Consider the following 17,915-nt stretch of genomic DNA (forward strand, 5'->3'; position numbering starts at 1 on the left):
ATATTGCTGTTAGTGTTGTAAGCACTGGTAATTTCAAATTAGTTGTGCCAATTCTGAACTCAAGCAGACCCACTTTTCAAATATGTCTTTCTACCACAGCAAAGAACTCCAACTTCCCTGCTGTGAATACTTTCCCACTCCTGTGTTTCTCCTGTAAGGGAGAAAACCAAAATTAATTTCAGGCAGCCTAGGGGCCACCTGAAAATGATGACTGTAGCCAATGATTCATGTGATGGAAAGCCACAGGAGATTCATTTTCCAAAGGCCTCACGTTTTGAACATCAGGCGGGTAGGAGGTGGGCTAAAAGAGAAAGTTGCTTTGAGCTTTATGATGGCCTTAAGTTTCCCTTAAGTCCAGAATCTCTTAGTTCTGAAGTTTTTCTATGGAGGGAGGTCCTGTAGAATCTATTTCTCAGTTCATATTTTGGCCTTCACCCAGATCAAGCGTGAAACAACTGTTAGTTTGGACCAAGAGACTCAGATAACCAGCAGGAAATGACGAAGCGCTCCTCAATTCCAAATGAACCCAGATCCAGTGTGGGCTGCGAGCTACTGTAGCCCAGCCAAGGCCTGGGCACAATTTCACGCGCATTTGGGCAGCAAAGTGGTAGGATGCCTAAGAGCCCCTTGGAACCACTGAGATGACTGGAGGGACGCCAACAAAACGCTAAGCAGGGAAGGACGAGACCCCCTGCTCCCCTAGGAGCTGCACGTGAGAGCAGGTGTGGACAGTGGACAGCTCCCAGTACCTGAGCTCCACAGGCAGCACTGAGCCTTCCTCGAACTGGCTATAGACTCAGCTGGTCCCAACACCAGTTACAGGAAAGAACTGCCCTGCACTCCCAGATATGGAACATCTTGGGAAACAGGTATAGTTAATGCAAACTTTATTTATAAAAGACTCTTAAATTAGTTGTCTCATGCCATGCATTCATACAGAATACAGTGACCCTTCAGGGCTACAGGGAGAAGAGCTCACAAACTCAAAACTATTAAAGAGTTTCTAATAGTTAAAAGCTAGGAAAGATTAGGACAATTTTACAAATGAGCAATTAAAAATAAAGAAAAAGGATATGGAAACTAGTCTGAGCTGAGGCGGACAGCTGTTTACAAGTCTGTACACTAACCTAATCCACAGACAGTCTTCTAGTGGCGAGTGCTGATGGAGAGAAGCAGAGTATGTACAAGACTTGCGCTACAACTGCTCCTGTCCTCCGGTCCACGGTCTGATACATACAACCAGTTTGTGTACACTAGGCCTGCCGAGGCCACTTCACACTATGAGGACTTCTAGTTTAGTAAACTAAAGCTGCAAGGTGCTGGGGGACAGGCAGCTTCATTTGCGACTGCTTTTTATTCTCTCCAGTCTCTTTTTCAAGTCGTCGATGTTAGTTGAGGAGGAGGAGGAGGAGGTCAAGGTTCCTGCGGAGTGGGTCTGGTGAGAATCCAGGTCTGAATGCTGGTGCTGCTCCCGGGACTCCCGAAGCTGGGAGAGCTTGCTGTGGAGCATGTCTGTGGAAGAGGCCACCGGAGGGACTGCTGGCTTGGAGAGCAGGGAGGTCAGTGGAGGCCGGTCATCCTGCTGTTGAGAGAAGACGAGACAGTCTCAGGTCAGGGGGAGCAGGCCAAGATGCAGTTCTGAAACCGTGTGCCGCGAGGCTGAGCCCCGGCTCTTCCGCCAGCCTACACCTGACCTGCTTGTCACTGCCCTCCTTGACCTGTACAGAAGGGAAGGAGAAGTACCTTTGTGTTGTCCAGACCACATCGCTGTCTGAGGATTTTTAGCCTTTCCAAGTAGACAGATGGTCCCACCTCTTCTCCATTTGTGTTACCTATGGAGGACACTGTGCTTGTGGGGGTGGGCACACATGTGACCTCCATCTGAGGGGAGATGCCTAGAGAGGAAGTATAGAACGAATATTCAGATAAATGCATAACCTACTTCCAGACCACTCCCCCCCCCCCCCCGATACTGGGCATTCTACCTCTGAGCTACACCCCCAGCCTTATTTTTTATTCTTTATTTTTAAACAGGGTCTCACTGAGTTGCAAAGGGTCTCCCTAAGTAGCCAAGGCTGGCCATAACCCCAGATCCTCCTGTCTCAGGCTCCCAAATGCTGGGATTAAAGAGAATTAAAAATTTCTAGGGCTGGAGGTGCAGCTCAGTGTTACAGCAGGTGGTTAGTATGTAAAAGGCCCTGATTTTATCCTCAGCACCAAAAAATTTCTGGAAGTTTGAGTACTGCCCACTATACTTTAAAAGATTAAACTGGAGTTGGTGATAAAGTGTGTCTGAAATATACAAGATAAGCTTCACGAGAACTTTAAGAATTGATATGGCCAGGCAGGTGGCGCAAACCTGTAATCCCAAATACATGGGAGTCTGAGAAATGAAGATTTCAGGTTGGAGGCCAGTGCAAGGTAACTTAGTAAGACCTTGGTTCAGAGTAAAAAAATAAAATAGGGCTGGTGCTGTAGCTCAGAGGTAGAATACCTTTGGGTTCAATCCCCAGTGCCACAAAAAACAAAACAAAAAACAAAACCTAATTTAGCCCAGTGTGGCAGCACATGCCTGTGATTCCAGTGCTTGGGAGGCAACTTAGTGAGACCCTTTTTCAAAATAAAAGCAAAATACGGCTAGAGTATAGCTCAGACGTAGAATGCCTCTGATTTCAATCCTTGGTGCCACAAAATAAATGAACGAATAAATAAATAAATAAATAGTGCATATTTGCAGTCCCAGTACTTGGGATTATAGTACAGGAGGACCTCAGGTTTGAGGAGTTTCAGCAAGTTAGTGAGACTCTAAACCAAGTGAGACCCTGTTTCAAAAAAAAAAAAAAAAAAAAAAAAAAAAAAAAAAAAAAAAACAAATTGCTGGGAGGAGGACACCCCGGGTCCAATCTCCAATACCAAACAAACCTGACCTGGAGCTAAGGTGGCTCAGTGATGGGGCAATTACGTGTTTAGCATGCGCAGGACCTATGCTCAGTCCTGAGCACAGAAAACCGACAAACACAACTCTAACCTGATTTTAATAAAGATGTATTACTTTGGCAAAAGATAAAGTAGTAGGAGGAAAAACTGTCTTATGGTAAAGAGAAAAGTAAAACAGGTCACTCTGGGGAAGAAGGAATTTTTTTTTTTTTGGTGGCACTGAGGGTGGAACCCAGGGGCTTTTCTACCTCCGGGCTATACTCCCAGACTTATTTTATATTTTACTTTGGAAACAGGGTCTCACTAAGTTGCTGAGAGCCTCACTCAGTAGCTGAGGCTGGTTTTGAATCTGTGTGATCCTCCTGTCTCAGCCTCCCAAGTTCTGGGATTACAAGCATGTGCCACGTGCCTGGCTTAGAAGGAATCTTTAATGTAAAAATGAGGAGAAAAAAACTTGGTTTTTTAGTCCTGGGAATTGAACCCAGGAATGTTCTACCTCTGAGCTATATGCTCCCCACCCCCCGTCTCTTTTGCTACTTTTGCTGAGGCTGGTCTTAAACCTGCCATCCTCCTATCTCAATGTCCCAAGTACTGACATGATGGGTGGGCACCACTGTGCCCAGTTTACAAGAGGAATTTTGCACTTGGGTCTGTCCTTCCTGGGTTTAAGCCCGTGACAGGTATTTTCCATAGCTGAAATCTAAGCCTTCCTTTTGTCTCTACATCCTGTGAGCAGGTAATTCTGAGAGTGGCCTTTTCCTGTGGGAGCACTAACATTTTTTTTGTGGTACTGGGGATAGAACCCAGGGGCCTTCTACTTCTGGGCTACACTTCCAGACTATTTTATATTGTATTTGGAAACAGGGTCTCACTATGTAGCTAAGGCTGGCTTCGAACCTGTGCGATTCTCCTGTCTCAGCCTCCCGAGTACTGGAATTACGAGCATGCATCGCCATGTCCATCTCAACACTAATATTTTAGATTAAATTTATTTATTTATTTTTTGGTGGTACTGGGGTTCCTGGAAGCCCTTCTACCTCCGGGCTACACTCCCAGACCTAACCTATTTTTACATTTTTATTTGGAAACAGGATCTCCTAAACCAGCGCATGTGGCTGGCTTCGAACCTGTGCGATCCTCCTGTCTCTGCCTCCCAAGTGTGGGGATTACAAGCATGGGCCACCACGCCTGGCTTAGATTAAATTTAGAATATAAATTAATTTATACCATACAACAAGTATCAACTGAGTATCTACTATGTGCCAGGCAACAAAGCAGATATGCAGATATGAATCCTCCCTCTGTGTTTTAAAAATTCTAGCAGAAGCCGGGCGAGGTGGGGCATGCTTGTAATCCCCGCACTTGGGAGGCAGAGACAGGAGGATCGCGCAGGTTTGAAGCCAGGCGCATGCGCTGGCATAGGAGACCCTGTTTCCAAATAGAAAAATGTAAAAATAGGTCTGGGAGCCCGGAGATAGAAGGGCTTCCAGGAACCCCAGTACCACCAAAAAAAAAAAAAAAAAAAAAAAAAAAAAAAAAAAATCTAGCAGAAGCCAGGTGTGGTGGTGCATGCTTGTAATCTCAACATTTGGGAGGCTGAGATAGGAAGATCATGGTTCGTTGACAGCCTGAGCTACTAATGAGACCCTGTTTCCAAATAAAGACTAAAAAATAGGGCTGGTGGTATAGCTTGGAGGTAGACTGTCCCTGGGTTCTATCCCCAGTACAGGGGGGAAAAAAAATCTAACAGAGAGAGACGGACATTAAACAATCAACATAATAGATCATATGTTATGTTAGAGGTGGTAAGTGCTGTGGTGCTGGGTGGGATTGAACCCAGGAGCATTCTACCTTTGAGCTACATCCCAGGCCTATTCATTCATTCATTCTTTCTTTGCTCTACTGGGAATGAACCCAGGGGCATTCTACTTTCAAGCTACACCCCAGTCTGATTTTTTATTCTTTATTTTTTGGAACAGAGTCTCACTAAGTTGCAAAGGGCTGAGGCTGGCTGTGAACCTGCGATCCTCCTCCTCCCAAATATTGGGATTACAAGCATGCAACACCACACCTGGTTCATCCACATTTTTATCGTCTTGGGGGAATGAACCCAGAAGCATTCTACCTCTAACCTCCTTTAAGTTTTTTCTTCTTCTCCAAAACGGGTCTTGCTAACTGGCTGAGAGTCTCACTGAGCTGTTGAGGCTATCCTCGAACCTACAATCCCTCCTGTCTCAGACTCCCAAGTACTGGGATTACAGCCATGTGCCACCACATGGCTAGGTTGCAAGTATTAGATAAGGTTTCACTGAGACGGTAGAACCCAAACAAAGATCTGAAAGAGGAAGGAAGCTAGGTAACAAGGCTACCTTAGAAAGAGTACTATGTACAGAAGAAATAGTGCAATTGTGCCAGGCGTGGCGGCACACATTTGTAATCCCAGCATTCGGGAGGCAGAGATGGATCACGATTTGCAGACAGCTTTAGCTACTACTTAGTGAGGCCCTTCACAACTCAATGAGACCATTTTGAACATAAAAAATAAAAAAAAAAAAAGAAATAGTGTGGTTGGGCATGATAGCAAATGCCCATAATTCGAGATAGGATGATTGCAGATTTAAGGCCAGTGTCCAGTAATTTAATGAGATCCTGTTTAAAAAAATAAAATAGGGCTGGGAGTGTAGCTCAGAGGTAGAATGCCCCTGGTTCATCAGTACCAAACATACCAAAAAGAAATGGCCAATGCAAACCAGGGTTGGTAGCACATACCTGTAATTCCATCTACTTGAGAGGCTAAAGCAGGAGGATCTCAAACTCTAGATCAGCCTGGCAATTTAGATAGACCCTGTCTCAAAATACAAAATAAACCAGGCATGGTGGCACATGCTTTTAATTTCAGTACTTGGGAGACTGAGACAAGAATATTGCAAGTTTGCAGCCAGCGTCAGTAATTTAGGATTCCCACAACTAAGTGAGATCTTGTTTCCAAATAAAAAATAAAATAGGGATGGAGGTATAGCTCAGAGGTAGAATGCCCCTGGGTTTAATCCCCAGTGCCACCAAAAAATAAAGATGAAGAAAAAGAAAAAAGATGGTGCATGCCTGTAATCCTGGTACTTGGAAGACTGGGGACAGGAGGATCTCAGGTTGGAGGTCAGCCTCAGAAATATTCAGTAACTCAGATGCTGTTTCAAATTGAAAAGTAAGAAGCCAGGCATGGTAGTATTACTAATTAGTGAGATCCTTTGCAACTCAGTGAGACCTTGTTTCAAAATAAAGAATGAAAAATATGGCTAGGAGTATAGCTTGGAGGTAGAATGCCTGAGTTCCATCCCCAGTATAGCAAATAAATAAATAAATAAATGAATGAGGGAACTTGAGACAGGAGGTTTGCAAACCCCATTTCAAAATACAAAATAAAAAAATAAGAAAGGAAGGAAGGAAGGAAGAAAGAACGAACAGCCAGTATATTGGCTGGAGTGGTAGATTGTGTGCTCACAAGGGTTCAATCTCCAGTACGGGGGTGGAGTAAGGGGGAGGAGAGCCAGTGCAAAGGTCCTGGGTAGATGCCATCTGTGTTGCTGGAGAGCTGTAGATTAGGTCCCAGAGGTTTTAGGGGGTCTGACAATGCAAGATCTCTGGGCTTTCACTGAGTGCAGACTTCTAGAGAATGTTCGAGAGGACTCATTCTAATGACATGTATGGACACAAATACTGGGAAGCAAGAGTGGAGGCAGGGATACCAGGCAGAAGGGCAGTTGCTGCTAGAGTCCAGGTGACAGAGAATGTTTTTCCTCCCAAGGTGACAGAGTAAAGGTGAGGAGCAATGTGGGTGGATCCTGCGCATGATTTACAGGTGTAGCCAAAAGGATTTCTTGACAGATAGGAAGAGAACACCAAAAACTTTGGTTCTAGCCAACTAGAAGCACAAAGTTGTCAGCAACCAAATTGAGGTGAGTACCAGTGAAGTAGGTTTGGTGGGAATATGAGGAGCTTAGTTTTTGACATGTTGAGTTTACTCCTGAAGTTCTGTATGAAAACCATACCTGTAGAAGTGGGAATACGGCCTTTGCCTTCCCTCTCCATCTCAATCACCCGAAGGCCTCTTTCAACATAGCTCTGGAAGAATTGTGAGGAATTTTTCAGAAATGGTTCAATGTCAGCATCTGAATATTTCTTCTTATATTCATATAACTCTGCTAGGCCCTGGCAAACAAGAAAAGGGAAGAGGCAGGGATGGATGTTAGTGCCCCTTTCCACAAAGCAGATCCAATATGCTTCAATTCTTTCATTCTTACCTCTTTAGTGTTCTCTTTAGATCCTATCTTCTTGAAAATCTCAGCTAAGAAATCATTCACTTTAGCCTTTGATGCTTTTTCATCCTGAAAAATTGAAAGACAAAAAAGGCCTAGTTAAACTCAACTTATTAATTAGAAACCAATGGTTGGAATATGAGCGGAAAATATTTCAAAATCTGGGCCTTATTGGTATGCTCCTGCAGGTAATGAAGTGCCAGCACTGCAAAAGCTGTAGCAGAAACAATGTTCTGGCTTATGTAGCCTCTCATCTCCAGTGTCCACCTCAATGCGGACTGTCCCATTCCTCCCCAGTTAAACAGAGTGCACAGTGCATTTATGTAGTGAGCACTATCTTGGGCAGAGGCATAGAAACCTCTCTTAGAGACAAAAAAGCACATAGTTATTAGTTTATATTTAAAAATTTCAAGGTAGAAATGGTTATAGCATTCCAGCAGGAGACTAATTAAACCAATCCCTGAGTTGTCACCTTGGGCCATCAATCTCCAGGTGGGTGAGTGGTGCACGCCTATAATCCCAGTAACTGGGAAGCTGAAACAGAAGGACTGCAGGTTTGAGGCTCGCCTCAGCAACTTAGCAAGACTGCTTCAAAATAAAAAATTATAAAAAACAAAGCCAGGCATGGTGGCAAACATTTGTTATTCAGTACTTAGAAGGTTAAGACAGGAGGACTGTAAGTTTGAAGCCAGCCTCAGCAACTCAGTGAGGCTGTGTCAACTTAGCAAGACCCTGTCTCCAAATAAAAAATAAAATAGGGCTGGGGGTATAGCTCAGGTAGAACACCTTTGGATTCAATACCCAGCAACCCCCCACCCCCCTACACACACACACAAATAGGGATAGAGGTATAACTCAAAGGTAGAATGCCTCTGGGTTCAAATTCCAGTAACAACAATAACAACAACAAATCTCTAGGTGACCTACATATTAGAGCATGGCTCCTCCAGTGAAACCTCATCTATCCCCCTTGGCTGGTCTGTCTGTCTGTCTGTCTATCTATTTATTTATTTATGGGTCTGGGGATGGAACCCAGGGGAATTCGACCTCCCAGCTACACCCCCTGGCCAATTTTTTATTCTTTTTATTTTGATATCTATCCCCTTGGTTTGTTTATTTATTTATGGGTCTGGGGATGGAACCCAGGGGCATTCGACCTCCCAGCTACACCCCCTGGCCAATTTTTTATTCTTTTTATTTTGAAACAGAGCCTCACTAAGTTGCAGAGGGCCTCACTAAGTAACTGAGGCTGTTAGCAAACCGCAATCCTCCTGTCTCAGCCTCCCACACGCTGGGATTACAAGTGTGCACCACCATGCCCGGCTCATCCCCTTGATCTTTTAAAGTTGGGCTACTCACAATTCGAGATGCTCCTTTTTCTGTTTCCTTATCAGACTTGCTCCCAGTCTGGTCCATACTGTGCTTCATCATCCGGCAGAGGTGTGCCTCCAGCTCAGACTCGTTCTTGTTATCAATCATCGTGAGGTGGTCCAGGATCTTGGAGAAACAACACATTCACATGTTAGCCATGTTCTTTCCGTGATGTGCTCTCAAAGCTCCTTCAGAGACCAGCAGCTGTTCTCACTCACCTTGGGTCCTTTTAATTTGCATAAGGTGTGCAGCAGGGTCTTTAGGGTCCTTATAGGAAATTCACTTTTGCATTGCTTCAGTTTTTCTTTGGGGAAGACCTTCATGAAAATGTGGATGTCCAGAAGAATTCTGTCAAGGTTAATGCTATTGATGGTGTCGGGCAATAGTCGAACCATTCTCCAGAGACACTATTGGAAAAAAAAAAGTTAGGAGTGACCGAAGAATGGAGGTAATTTGTCACCATTCATCTTTCCCAAGCTCAGGGTTCACTTCTAAAAGATGGTCAGAGTTATAAATATGGATCATATCCTTCATATACAGCTTCTAAAACATAAATTTATAATCACTCTGACCAGGTAACCAACAAAAGTGTGACAAGTCATATATCTACTTGTTTTACCTCAACTCTTCCCTCCCACTCCTGAGATAGGGACTATCATTTGATATTGTGAAAATGTTGAATTCTGTCTAGGATTTCCTGACACCTGAAAAAAGAGTGATTTGGATTGCTTAACTAACTCTAACCCAAGGAGACAAATATATCACACCATTCAGTGCAATAATAGAATTACAATGCTATCGATGTGCTCATCTAGAGTCTTCCACGCAAGAGACTCAACTATTATAGGGCCGTATGTATGTATCTTTTTCCAAAAAAGAAAATTTTTAGCCAGGCATAGTGGTGCATGCCTATGATCCCAAGACTTGGGAGGCTAAGATTGGAAGATAACAGGTTTGAGGTCAGCTTCCAAAACTTAGGACTCTCAGCAACTTAGAAGAGACCTTGTTTGAAAATAAAAAAATAAAAAGGCCGGGAGCATAGAATGGAGGTAGAGTGGCCTTGGGTTCAATTCCCAGTACCACTTACACACATATATACACACACACACAAAATAAATAAATAAATAAATAAAGAAAGAAAGAAAGAAAGAAAGAAAGAAAGAAAATTGGAAGAAGGAAAAAACTGAAGATCAATTATGTTTTCTCAGATGTATCTTGACTTATTTGAGCTAAATTTCTCTTTTCCTACACTTTAACAAAGTGACTATATTAGAAAAAAAAAGAGATTAAGCTGTGCATTGTAGCACATGACTGTAATCCCAATACTTGGGAGGTGGAGACAGGAGGATCGAATGTTTGTGGGTACCCTTGGCTACCTATTAAGGCCCTCCAAAACTTAGTGAGATCCTGTTTCAAAATAAATAATAAAAAATAGGGGTGTGGGGTATAGCTCAGAGCAGAATGCCTCTGGGTTCAATCTGTAGTACCACAACAAACAAACAAACAAAATAAAAAATAAAAAGGGCTGCGAGTATAGGTTGAGGCAGAATGCCTCTAGGTTCAATCCTAGAACAAAAACAGAAAGAAAAAGAGGGAGGGAGGGAGGTCAGATTATTTCAACTTTACCTTCATAACAAGTTCTGAGAATTTGGGAGAACTGGCTGTTGCTAGCAGGCTGTCTTGGAGTAAAACAAGTAGTGCACTAGAAAAACAAACCAACACAATAGCATTAATAAATTTCAACTGAAGTCACTAATTAATAGTCAACTGGGACTATGTCCATCTAATAAATTGAGAGCTCAAGATCAGGAACTGTTTTCAATTACCTGTCAGTTATTAAACATAGTACTGGGGATGGAGTCCAGGGGGGTTTTTACCTCTGAGCTACACCCCCAGCCCTCTAATTATTATTATTATTTTTGTACTGGGGATGGAACCCTTCTACCTCCGGGCTACACTCCCAGACCTATTTTTTTATACTTTATTTGGAAACAAGGTCTCTTAAGCCAGTGAGGCTGGCTTCAAACCCGCGTGATCTTCCTGTCTCTGCCTCCCAAGCATGGGGATTACAAGCGTGTGCCACCATGCCTGGCTCCAGCCCTATTTTTTATTCTTTTTTTTGAAATAGGGTCTCACTGTGTTGCAGAGGGCCTCATTAAGTACCTGAGGCTGTGATCCTCCTGTCTCAGCCTCCCAAATTCTGGGATTACAAGCGCGCCACCACGCCCAGTGAAACAAACATCATTTAAGCTTTCACCACTTGATAAATGGTAAAGTTTGTCACTATTTTTCTTGTCATTGATATGTACATGTTAGAAGATATGACTTACACAAAGTCCTGTTCTAGAAAACTCAGTTTTGGCTTATTGGGTTGTTGCTAGAATACCTTTTGGTCCATGTGGAAGAGTAATAAATCAACTTCTCAGAAAAGTGATGTAGTAGCCGAACGTGGTGGCGCATGCTTGTAATCCCAGCGCTTGGGAGGCTGAGACAGGAGAATTGCACAGGTTCGAAGCCAACCTCAGCTACTTAGTGAGGCTCTCAGCAACTTAGTGAGACCCTGTTTCCAAATAAAATATAAAATAGGTCTGGGAGTATAGCCCGGAGGTAGAAAGCCTCTGGGTTCTACCTCTAGTACCACACACACACACACACACACACACACACACACACACACAAAAAAAAAAAAAAAAAAAAGAAAAGTGATGTAGTGACTTTCTGATATCTATGTATATACAAAAGAGAAGGTGTTCTAGGATCTACCACAAATATACCTCAGGATGTTGGTCTGGTCTGACTTCTCCAGAACCTTCACCACCAAGAGGTTCACAGAGCGGATCACCTGTTGTCCTTCCTCCAGATCTTCAATCCGAGAGTCCAGCATTAAGGTGATGAGGCCATGCATCAGGTCTTTCAGCACTCCAGTGGAGGCCTCCCGGGCCAGGCTCTCTATCTGAAACAGCTGCCCAGTCCCGACTGTGTCAGGTAGGTTAAAACTCAATATATGGAACAATATATGGAGTGCTGGAGATGGAACCCAGGGCATTCTACCTCCAAGCTACACTCTCAGCCCTATTTTATTCTTTATTTGGACACAGGGTCTAAGTCACACAGGGCCTCACTAAGTAGCTGAGGCTGGCCGAACATCTGTGATTCTCCTGTCTCAGCCTCCCAAGTACTGGGATTACAAGCGTGGAGCACCACATCTGGTGAAAATGAATTTTAAAATGCAAAAGATAGTTGAGCGTAGTGGTGCACGCTTGTAATCCCAGCATTTGGGAGGCGGAGACAGGAGGATACAGGTTTGCAGCCAACCTCAGCTACTTAGTGAGGCCCTCTGTAACTCAGTGAGACCCAGTTTTAAAATAAAGAATAAAAAATAGGCTGGGGGTATAGCTTGGAGGTAGAATGCCCCAGTACCAGGAAAAAAAAAAAAAAAAAAAAAAGCAAAGGAGGTTAGTAAACCGCCAAGTGCATCAACAACTAAAAGGACTCTCTCTCTCTCTCTCTCTTTTTTTTTTTTTACGATTAAGTCACTGATTAAATCAACTTTAACACATTTCAAAATAAAAAAAAACCTTAACATGGAAACACTGGAATCTTTAGTAATAGCCCAATGAAGCCTAAGGCGTCATCAATGTGTGCTTCCTTTCTATTTAATAATTTTTTTTTTATGGTAATGGGGATGGAACCCAGGGGGATCCTACATTCAAGCTACACCTTGTCCTATTTTTTATTCTTTATTTGAAACAGGGTCTCACTGAGTTGCAAAAGGCCTCACTAAGCTGAGGCTGGCTGTGAACCTCGATCCTCCTGTCTCAGCCTCCCAAATGCTAGAATTACAAGCATAAGCCACTACGCCCAGCTCATTTTAATACTATTTTTTTTTTTTTTTTTTTTTTTTGCGGGTCTGGGGATGGAACCCAGGGGCACTCGACCCCCGAGCTACACCCCCTGCCCTATTTTTTATTCTTTATAATTGAAACAGGGTCTCACTAGGTTGCAGAGGGCCTCACTAAGTAGTAGCTGAGGCTGTCCGTGAACCGCGATCCTCTGGTCTCAGCCTCCCGAATGCTGGATTACAAGTGTGTGCCACCACGCCCGGCTTTAATACTATTTTTAATATGAGCACATATATCTCTGAAAAGCCAAACAGGGCCTCCCATGCCTGATGAAGAAACTAGCAGGAAGCAGAATTCTAGGTAGCAGGTAAGCATGCCACATTAACTCTAACAAGGTAAGCTGGAGCTGTACTACAGCATCCAGCGGAAGCAGTCAGCAGTTTGCCAGATGATGTATGGAAAGTTCCAAGTGCTCTAGAACTCATCAAAACACCTGTACTGATTCTGGCCTGACTTCAAAGGGAAGCACCAGATCTGTAGAGGTGCCTTACCGAAATCATGTTGCCAATGATACAGCTATACAACTTGATAATCTCGTCCTTCTCCAACTTCTCATCAGCCATGTGGGTGTTATAGATGAGTCTTAGCTGCATGAAGGTGGCTATCAGGAACTGATCAATGTGGCCAGACATAGCTTCAGCTTTGTCTTCCTGTCTCAGGACCTCATCGATCTGAAAATAAAAATTCCAAGATGTATTTTCCAAGCTTAATTACTGAGTAGTAGAAAGACATTGTATGGGACTTCCAAGAGTAAGTATGTACGTATGTATTGCAGTACTGGGGATGGAACCCACGGACATTCTACCCCTATTTTTTAGTCATTTTAGTTTCTGAAACAGGGTTTCATTGAGTTGTGAAGGGCCTCGCTAAGTAGCTGAGGCTTGTCCACGAACCGTGATCCTCTGGTCTCTGCCTCCCAAATGCTGGGATTTTAAGTATGTGCCACCACACCCAGTCTCCAAGAATATTTATTAGCAAAGTGTTTCCAAAAATCTTATCTTGAAAAAACCCAGTAACTTTACACATAAATTAAATCATCTTTAGTGATTAAATTATTTGACATTAAGTAGCTGGGGCTGCACGCGAACTGTGATCCTTCAGTCTCAGCCTCCTAAATGTGTGTGCCACCATGCCTAGCTCAACCTCAGCAATTTAGCTAGACTCTCAGCAATTTAGTGAGACCCTGTTTCAAAATAAGTATGTTGAGGCATGGCAGGACACGCCTATAATCCCAGTTCTTGGAAGGCTGAGACAGAAAGATTGCAGGTTTGAAGTCAGCCTCAGCCCCTTAGTGAGGATCTCAGCAACTTAGAGCCTGTTTCCAATTAAAAAACAAATTAGGGCTGGGGACCATAGTCTGGAGGTAGAATACTCTTGGGTTCAATCTCTAGTCACACACACACACACACACACACACACACACACACACACACACACACACACGGCTCAATTTATTAAAAAGAGTGTTTTTTAGGTTCTTTAGATAGGGCTGATATTGATATCTCCATTTAAAAAATGAAGAAAGAGCCGGGCATGGTGGTGGATACTTGTAATTTCAGAAGTTAGGAGGCTGAGACGGGAGGATCACGGTTCGAGGACAGCCTCAGCTAATATTTAGTGAGGCCCTTTGCAACTCAGTGAAACCCTGTTTCAAAATTAAGAATAGAAATAGGGCTGGGGGTGTAGTTTGGAGGTAAAATGCTCCTGGGTTCCATCTCCAGTAACCCCCCCACCAAACACACACCAAAAAAAAAAAAAAAGAGGAAAAGAAAGAAAGAAGAGGGTTGTAATCCCAGCATTTGGAGGGCTAAAACAGAAGAATCATGGTTCATGGACAGCCTCAGCTACTTAGTGAGGTCCTTTGCAACTCAATGAAATCCTGTTTAAAAAGAAAAGGGCCGGGGATGTCGGAGGTAAAATGCCCCTGGCTTCCATCCCCAGTACTGGGGGGGTGGGGTGGGGGTGGTGGTGCAAGGTCTTGGGTTCAATTCCCAGTACTTGGGGAAAAAACTACCAGATGAGAAAAGTGAGACTTAAAAATTTCAGGGAACTCAGTCCAAACTAAAAACTTAAGTCTTTCCACATTCTGTTCTAGTGTATTTTTTCTGAGGGGTACTAGGGATTGAACTCAGGGTCTCATGCATGTTAAGCACAGAAAAATATCTTTATTATTACATATGTAAACTCCAAGCCAATGACTGATCTTCAGTAACCTTCCTTTTGAACAGGGCTATCACACTACATAACTGTGAGATTATCATTTATACACATTACAATATCAATGGTACCCAACACTAGTGTTGGGGAATCTAGGGTCCTACTTTCATTGATCTATTACTAAGTTGCTGAGGTTAGCCTCAAACCTGCCATTTTCCTATCTCAGCCTCCCAATGACAGGGATTATAGGCGTGTGTTACCATTCCCAGATGAAGAATTATATATATATAATTTTTTCCCCCCGGTACTGGGGATGGAACCCAGGGGTTCTACCTTCTAGCTACAACCACAGCCCTATTTTTTATTTTATTCTTTATTTTGAAACAGGGTCTCACTGAGTTGCAGAGGGCCTCACTAAGTAGCTGAGGCTCTCTTCAAACCATGATTCCCCTGTGTCAGCTTCCCAAACTCTGGGATTACAAACTTGTGCCACCATGCCTGGGTTTGAATAATATTTTTAGAGCTAGCAACAACCCACATATGCAGGAACCAAAACTAATTCAATCATTCTTTACTGATGAACTTTCAGTGTTTCCTTTTTGGCTATTTGTATACTATTATGTTACACAAAAATCTTTGTATAAACATTTTCACATAATGGTATAGAATATACTTTTTTTTTTCCAGTATTGGGGATAGAACCCAGGGGCAGTGTACCTCTGAGCTACAACCCCAGCCAGCCCTATTTTTTAGTCTTTTTAAAAAATTTTTGGAACAGGGTCTCATTGAGTTGGGAAGGGCCTCACAAAAGTAGCTGAGTCTATCCGCGAAACATGATCCACCGGTCTCAGCTTCCTAAATGCTGGAATTACAAGTGTGCACCACCACACCTGGCCCTATAAATACCTTTTTTTTAAACATCAATTTTATTTACTTTTATGGTGCATTATAATTACACATCATAAGTTTCTGAAAAATAGAGGCATAAATGCATATAGCAATGGTGTGTTTCCCTTGATATGCCACCCTGTTATGCCCAATACATAATATTGAAATTAGTATTGATAACTTTACATACCATAAATACTTTTTGGGCTGGGCGTGGTGGTGTACGCTTATAATCCCAGTACTTGGGAGGCAAAGACAGGAGGATCGCATGTTCCCAGCCAGCTTTAGCTACTTAGTGAGGCTCTCAGCAACCTAGTAAGACTTTGTTTCAAAATAAAGAATAAAAAAAAAAAAATAGGGCTAGGGGTATAGCTGAGTGATAGAATGCCCCTGGGACTGGAAATACAGGTGTGTGCCACAATGCCTGGCTCAAAATGATTTCTCATTCACTAATAGAATACTTATTTATTTATTGAAGCTAGGAATTGAATCCATGGTCTCATGCTTGGTAGGAAAGTACTCTACCACTGAGCTACACCCCCAATCAATGATTTTCTTTTTTTGCGGGTCTGGGGATGGAACCCAGGGGCATTCGACCTCTGAGCTACACCCCCTGCCCTATATTTCAATTCTTTATTTTGAAACAGGGTCTCACTAAGTTGCAGAGGGCCTCAGTAAGTAGTAGCTGAGGCTGTTAGCAAACCGTGATCCTCCGGTCTCAGCCTCCCAAATGCTGGGATTACAAGCATGCGCCACCATGCCTGACTCCAATCAATGATTTCTTATCCACTAGTAGATTATTTATTTATTTAGCAGAGCTGGGAACTTAACCTAGCTAGATGTGGTGGCCCACACCTGTAATCCCAATACTTGGGAGGCTGAGAAAAGAAGGTTGCAAATTCAAGGACAGCCTCAGAAAGTAGTGAGACTCTCATCAATTTTGTGGGATCCTGTTTCCAAATAAAAAATAAAATGGGGCTGAGGGTTTAATTTGATAGAATGGCACTGGGTCCATCCCCAGTACCATATACACCCCCCCCAAAAAAAAAACCCCAACAACAACAACGACAACAACAACAACAACAAAAAATACCCCAAGGCCTCATACATGCTAGACAGGTACTGTACTACTGAGTTACACTTTCAATCTGTATTTATTTTGCTTAAAGGATTATCCTAAGCAGCCAATACTTACTTAAAATTTTATTGGGTTATCAACAAAGTTTGGCCACTATATCACTTATATTTTCCATTTTAAGGTTTTAGTTAATTAGTTAATTATTTGTGGTAGCAGGGATTGAACTCAAGAGTCATTCTACCTCTGAGCTATACCCTTAGCCCTTTTTTGACTTTTTGTTTTGAAATAAAGTCCTTGAACCTGCAATTCTCCTGTCTCAGCTTCCCAGGTACTAGGATTATAGGTGTGTGCCACCATGCCTGGTATATGACTTAATTAAAAAAATGTTCAATGGAGATATGAAAAATTATCTTTGCAGCGAATGTAAAAGTCCATGTGTGAATAGGTATTAACTAAACCTAGTTTGTTTTTTTAGGTGGGCCAGGTGGTTCATACCTATCTGTAACACTAGTACTTGGAAGGCTGAGAGACAGGAGGATCACAGGTTCAAAACCAGCCTCAGCAACTTAAGAGAGGCCTTCAAGGATGTGATGAGCCAGGCATGGTGGTACATGCTTGTAATCCCAGCTTTCAGGAGGCTGAGACTGGAGGATCATGGTTGGCAGACAGCCTCAGCTACTTAGTGAGACCCTGTTTCAAAATAAAGAATAAAAAATAGGGCAGGGGGTGTAGCTCGGTGGTTGAATGTCCCTGGGTTCCAACCCCAGACACCCCCCCAAAAAATTACATAATGAGACCCTGTTTCAAAATAAAAACAAGTAAAATAAAATAGGGCTGGGGTGTAGCTCAGAGGTAGAATGTCTCTGGTTTCAATCCCTAGTACCTTCACCCAAGTATACACATCTATGTGTTTGTCAAATAAATGAAAGAGCCAGGAGTGGTGGCACACGCTTGTAATCCCAGTACTTGGGAGGCTGAGACAGGAGGATCGCAGTTCATGGACAGCCTCAACTACTTAGTGAGGTACTCTGCAACTCAGTGAGATCCTGTTTCAAAATAAAAAACAACCAGGCATGGGGGCGCATGCTTGTAATCCCTGCATTTGGGAGGCTGAGACATGAGGATCACACAGGTTCGAAGCCAGCCTTGGCTACTGAGTGAAGCTCTCAGCAACTTAGTGAGACTCTGTTTCCAAATAAAATATAAAATAGGTCTGGGAGTATAGCCTGGAGGTAGAAGGCCCCTGGGTTCCATCCCCAGTCTGTGTGT

The 17,915-nt window shown here is 43.0% G+C and overlaps 1 protein-coding gene across 3 annotated transcripts in view; it reads right to left on the reverse strand.

Annotated features, from left to right (window-relative positions):
- Positions 1 to 1,336: 1,336 nt before the first annotated feature.
- Positions 1,337 to 17,915, reverse strand: part of CKAP5 (cytoskeleton associated protein 5) — a gene marked incomplete at its 3' end in the record, with an annotated part of 103,838 nt that continues 87,259 nt past the window's right edge. The window contains exons 35-43 of one of the 3 annotated variants that reach the window (XM_080696362.1): positions 13,015 to 13,194; positions 11,396 to 11,583; positions 10,248 to 10,323; positions 8,840 to 9,028; positions 8,610 to 8,747; positions 7,236 to 7,319; positions 6,984 to 7,143; positions 1,744 to 1,832; positions 1,337 to 1,582 (exon numbers count right to left, since the gene is read on the reverse strand). In XM_080696362.1, coding sequence (XP_080552488.1) covers positions 1,337 to 1,582; positions 1,744 to 1,832; positions 6,984 to 7,143; positions 7,236 to 7,319; positions 8,610 to 8,747; positions 8,840 to 9,028; positions 10,248 to 10,323; positions 11,396 to 11,583; positions 13,015 to 13,194 — 1,350 coding nt within the window. Of the gene's footprint in view, positions 1,583 to 1,743; positions 1,896 to 6,983; positions 7,144 to 7,235; positions 7,320 to 8,609; positions 8,748 to 8,839; positions 9,029 to 10,247; positions 10,324 to 11,395; positions 11,584 to 13,014; positions 13,195 to 17,915 lie in introns of all 3 variants that reach the window. The other 2 variants (XM_080696361.1, XM_080696363.1) reach the window with 2 other exon arrangements.

This window comes from Muscardinus avellanarius, assembly GCF_963383645.1.
Source record: "Muscardinus avellanarius genome assembly, chromosome: 1".
Classification (NCBI taxonomy): Eukaryota; Metazoa; Chordata; class Mammalia; order Rodentia; family Gliridae; genus Muscardinus; species Muscardinus avellanarius.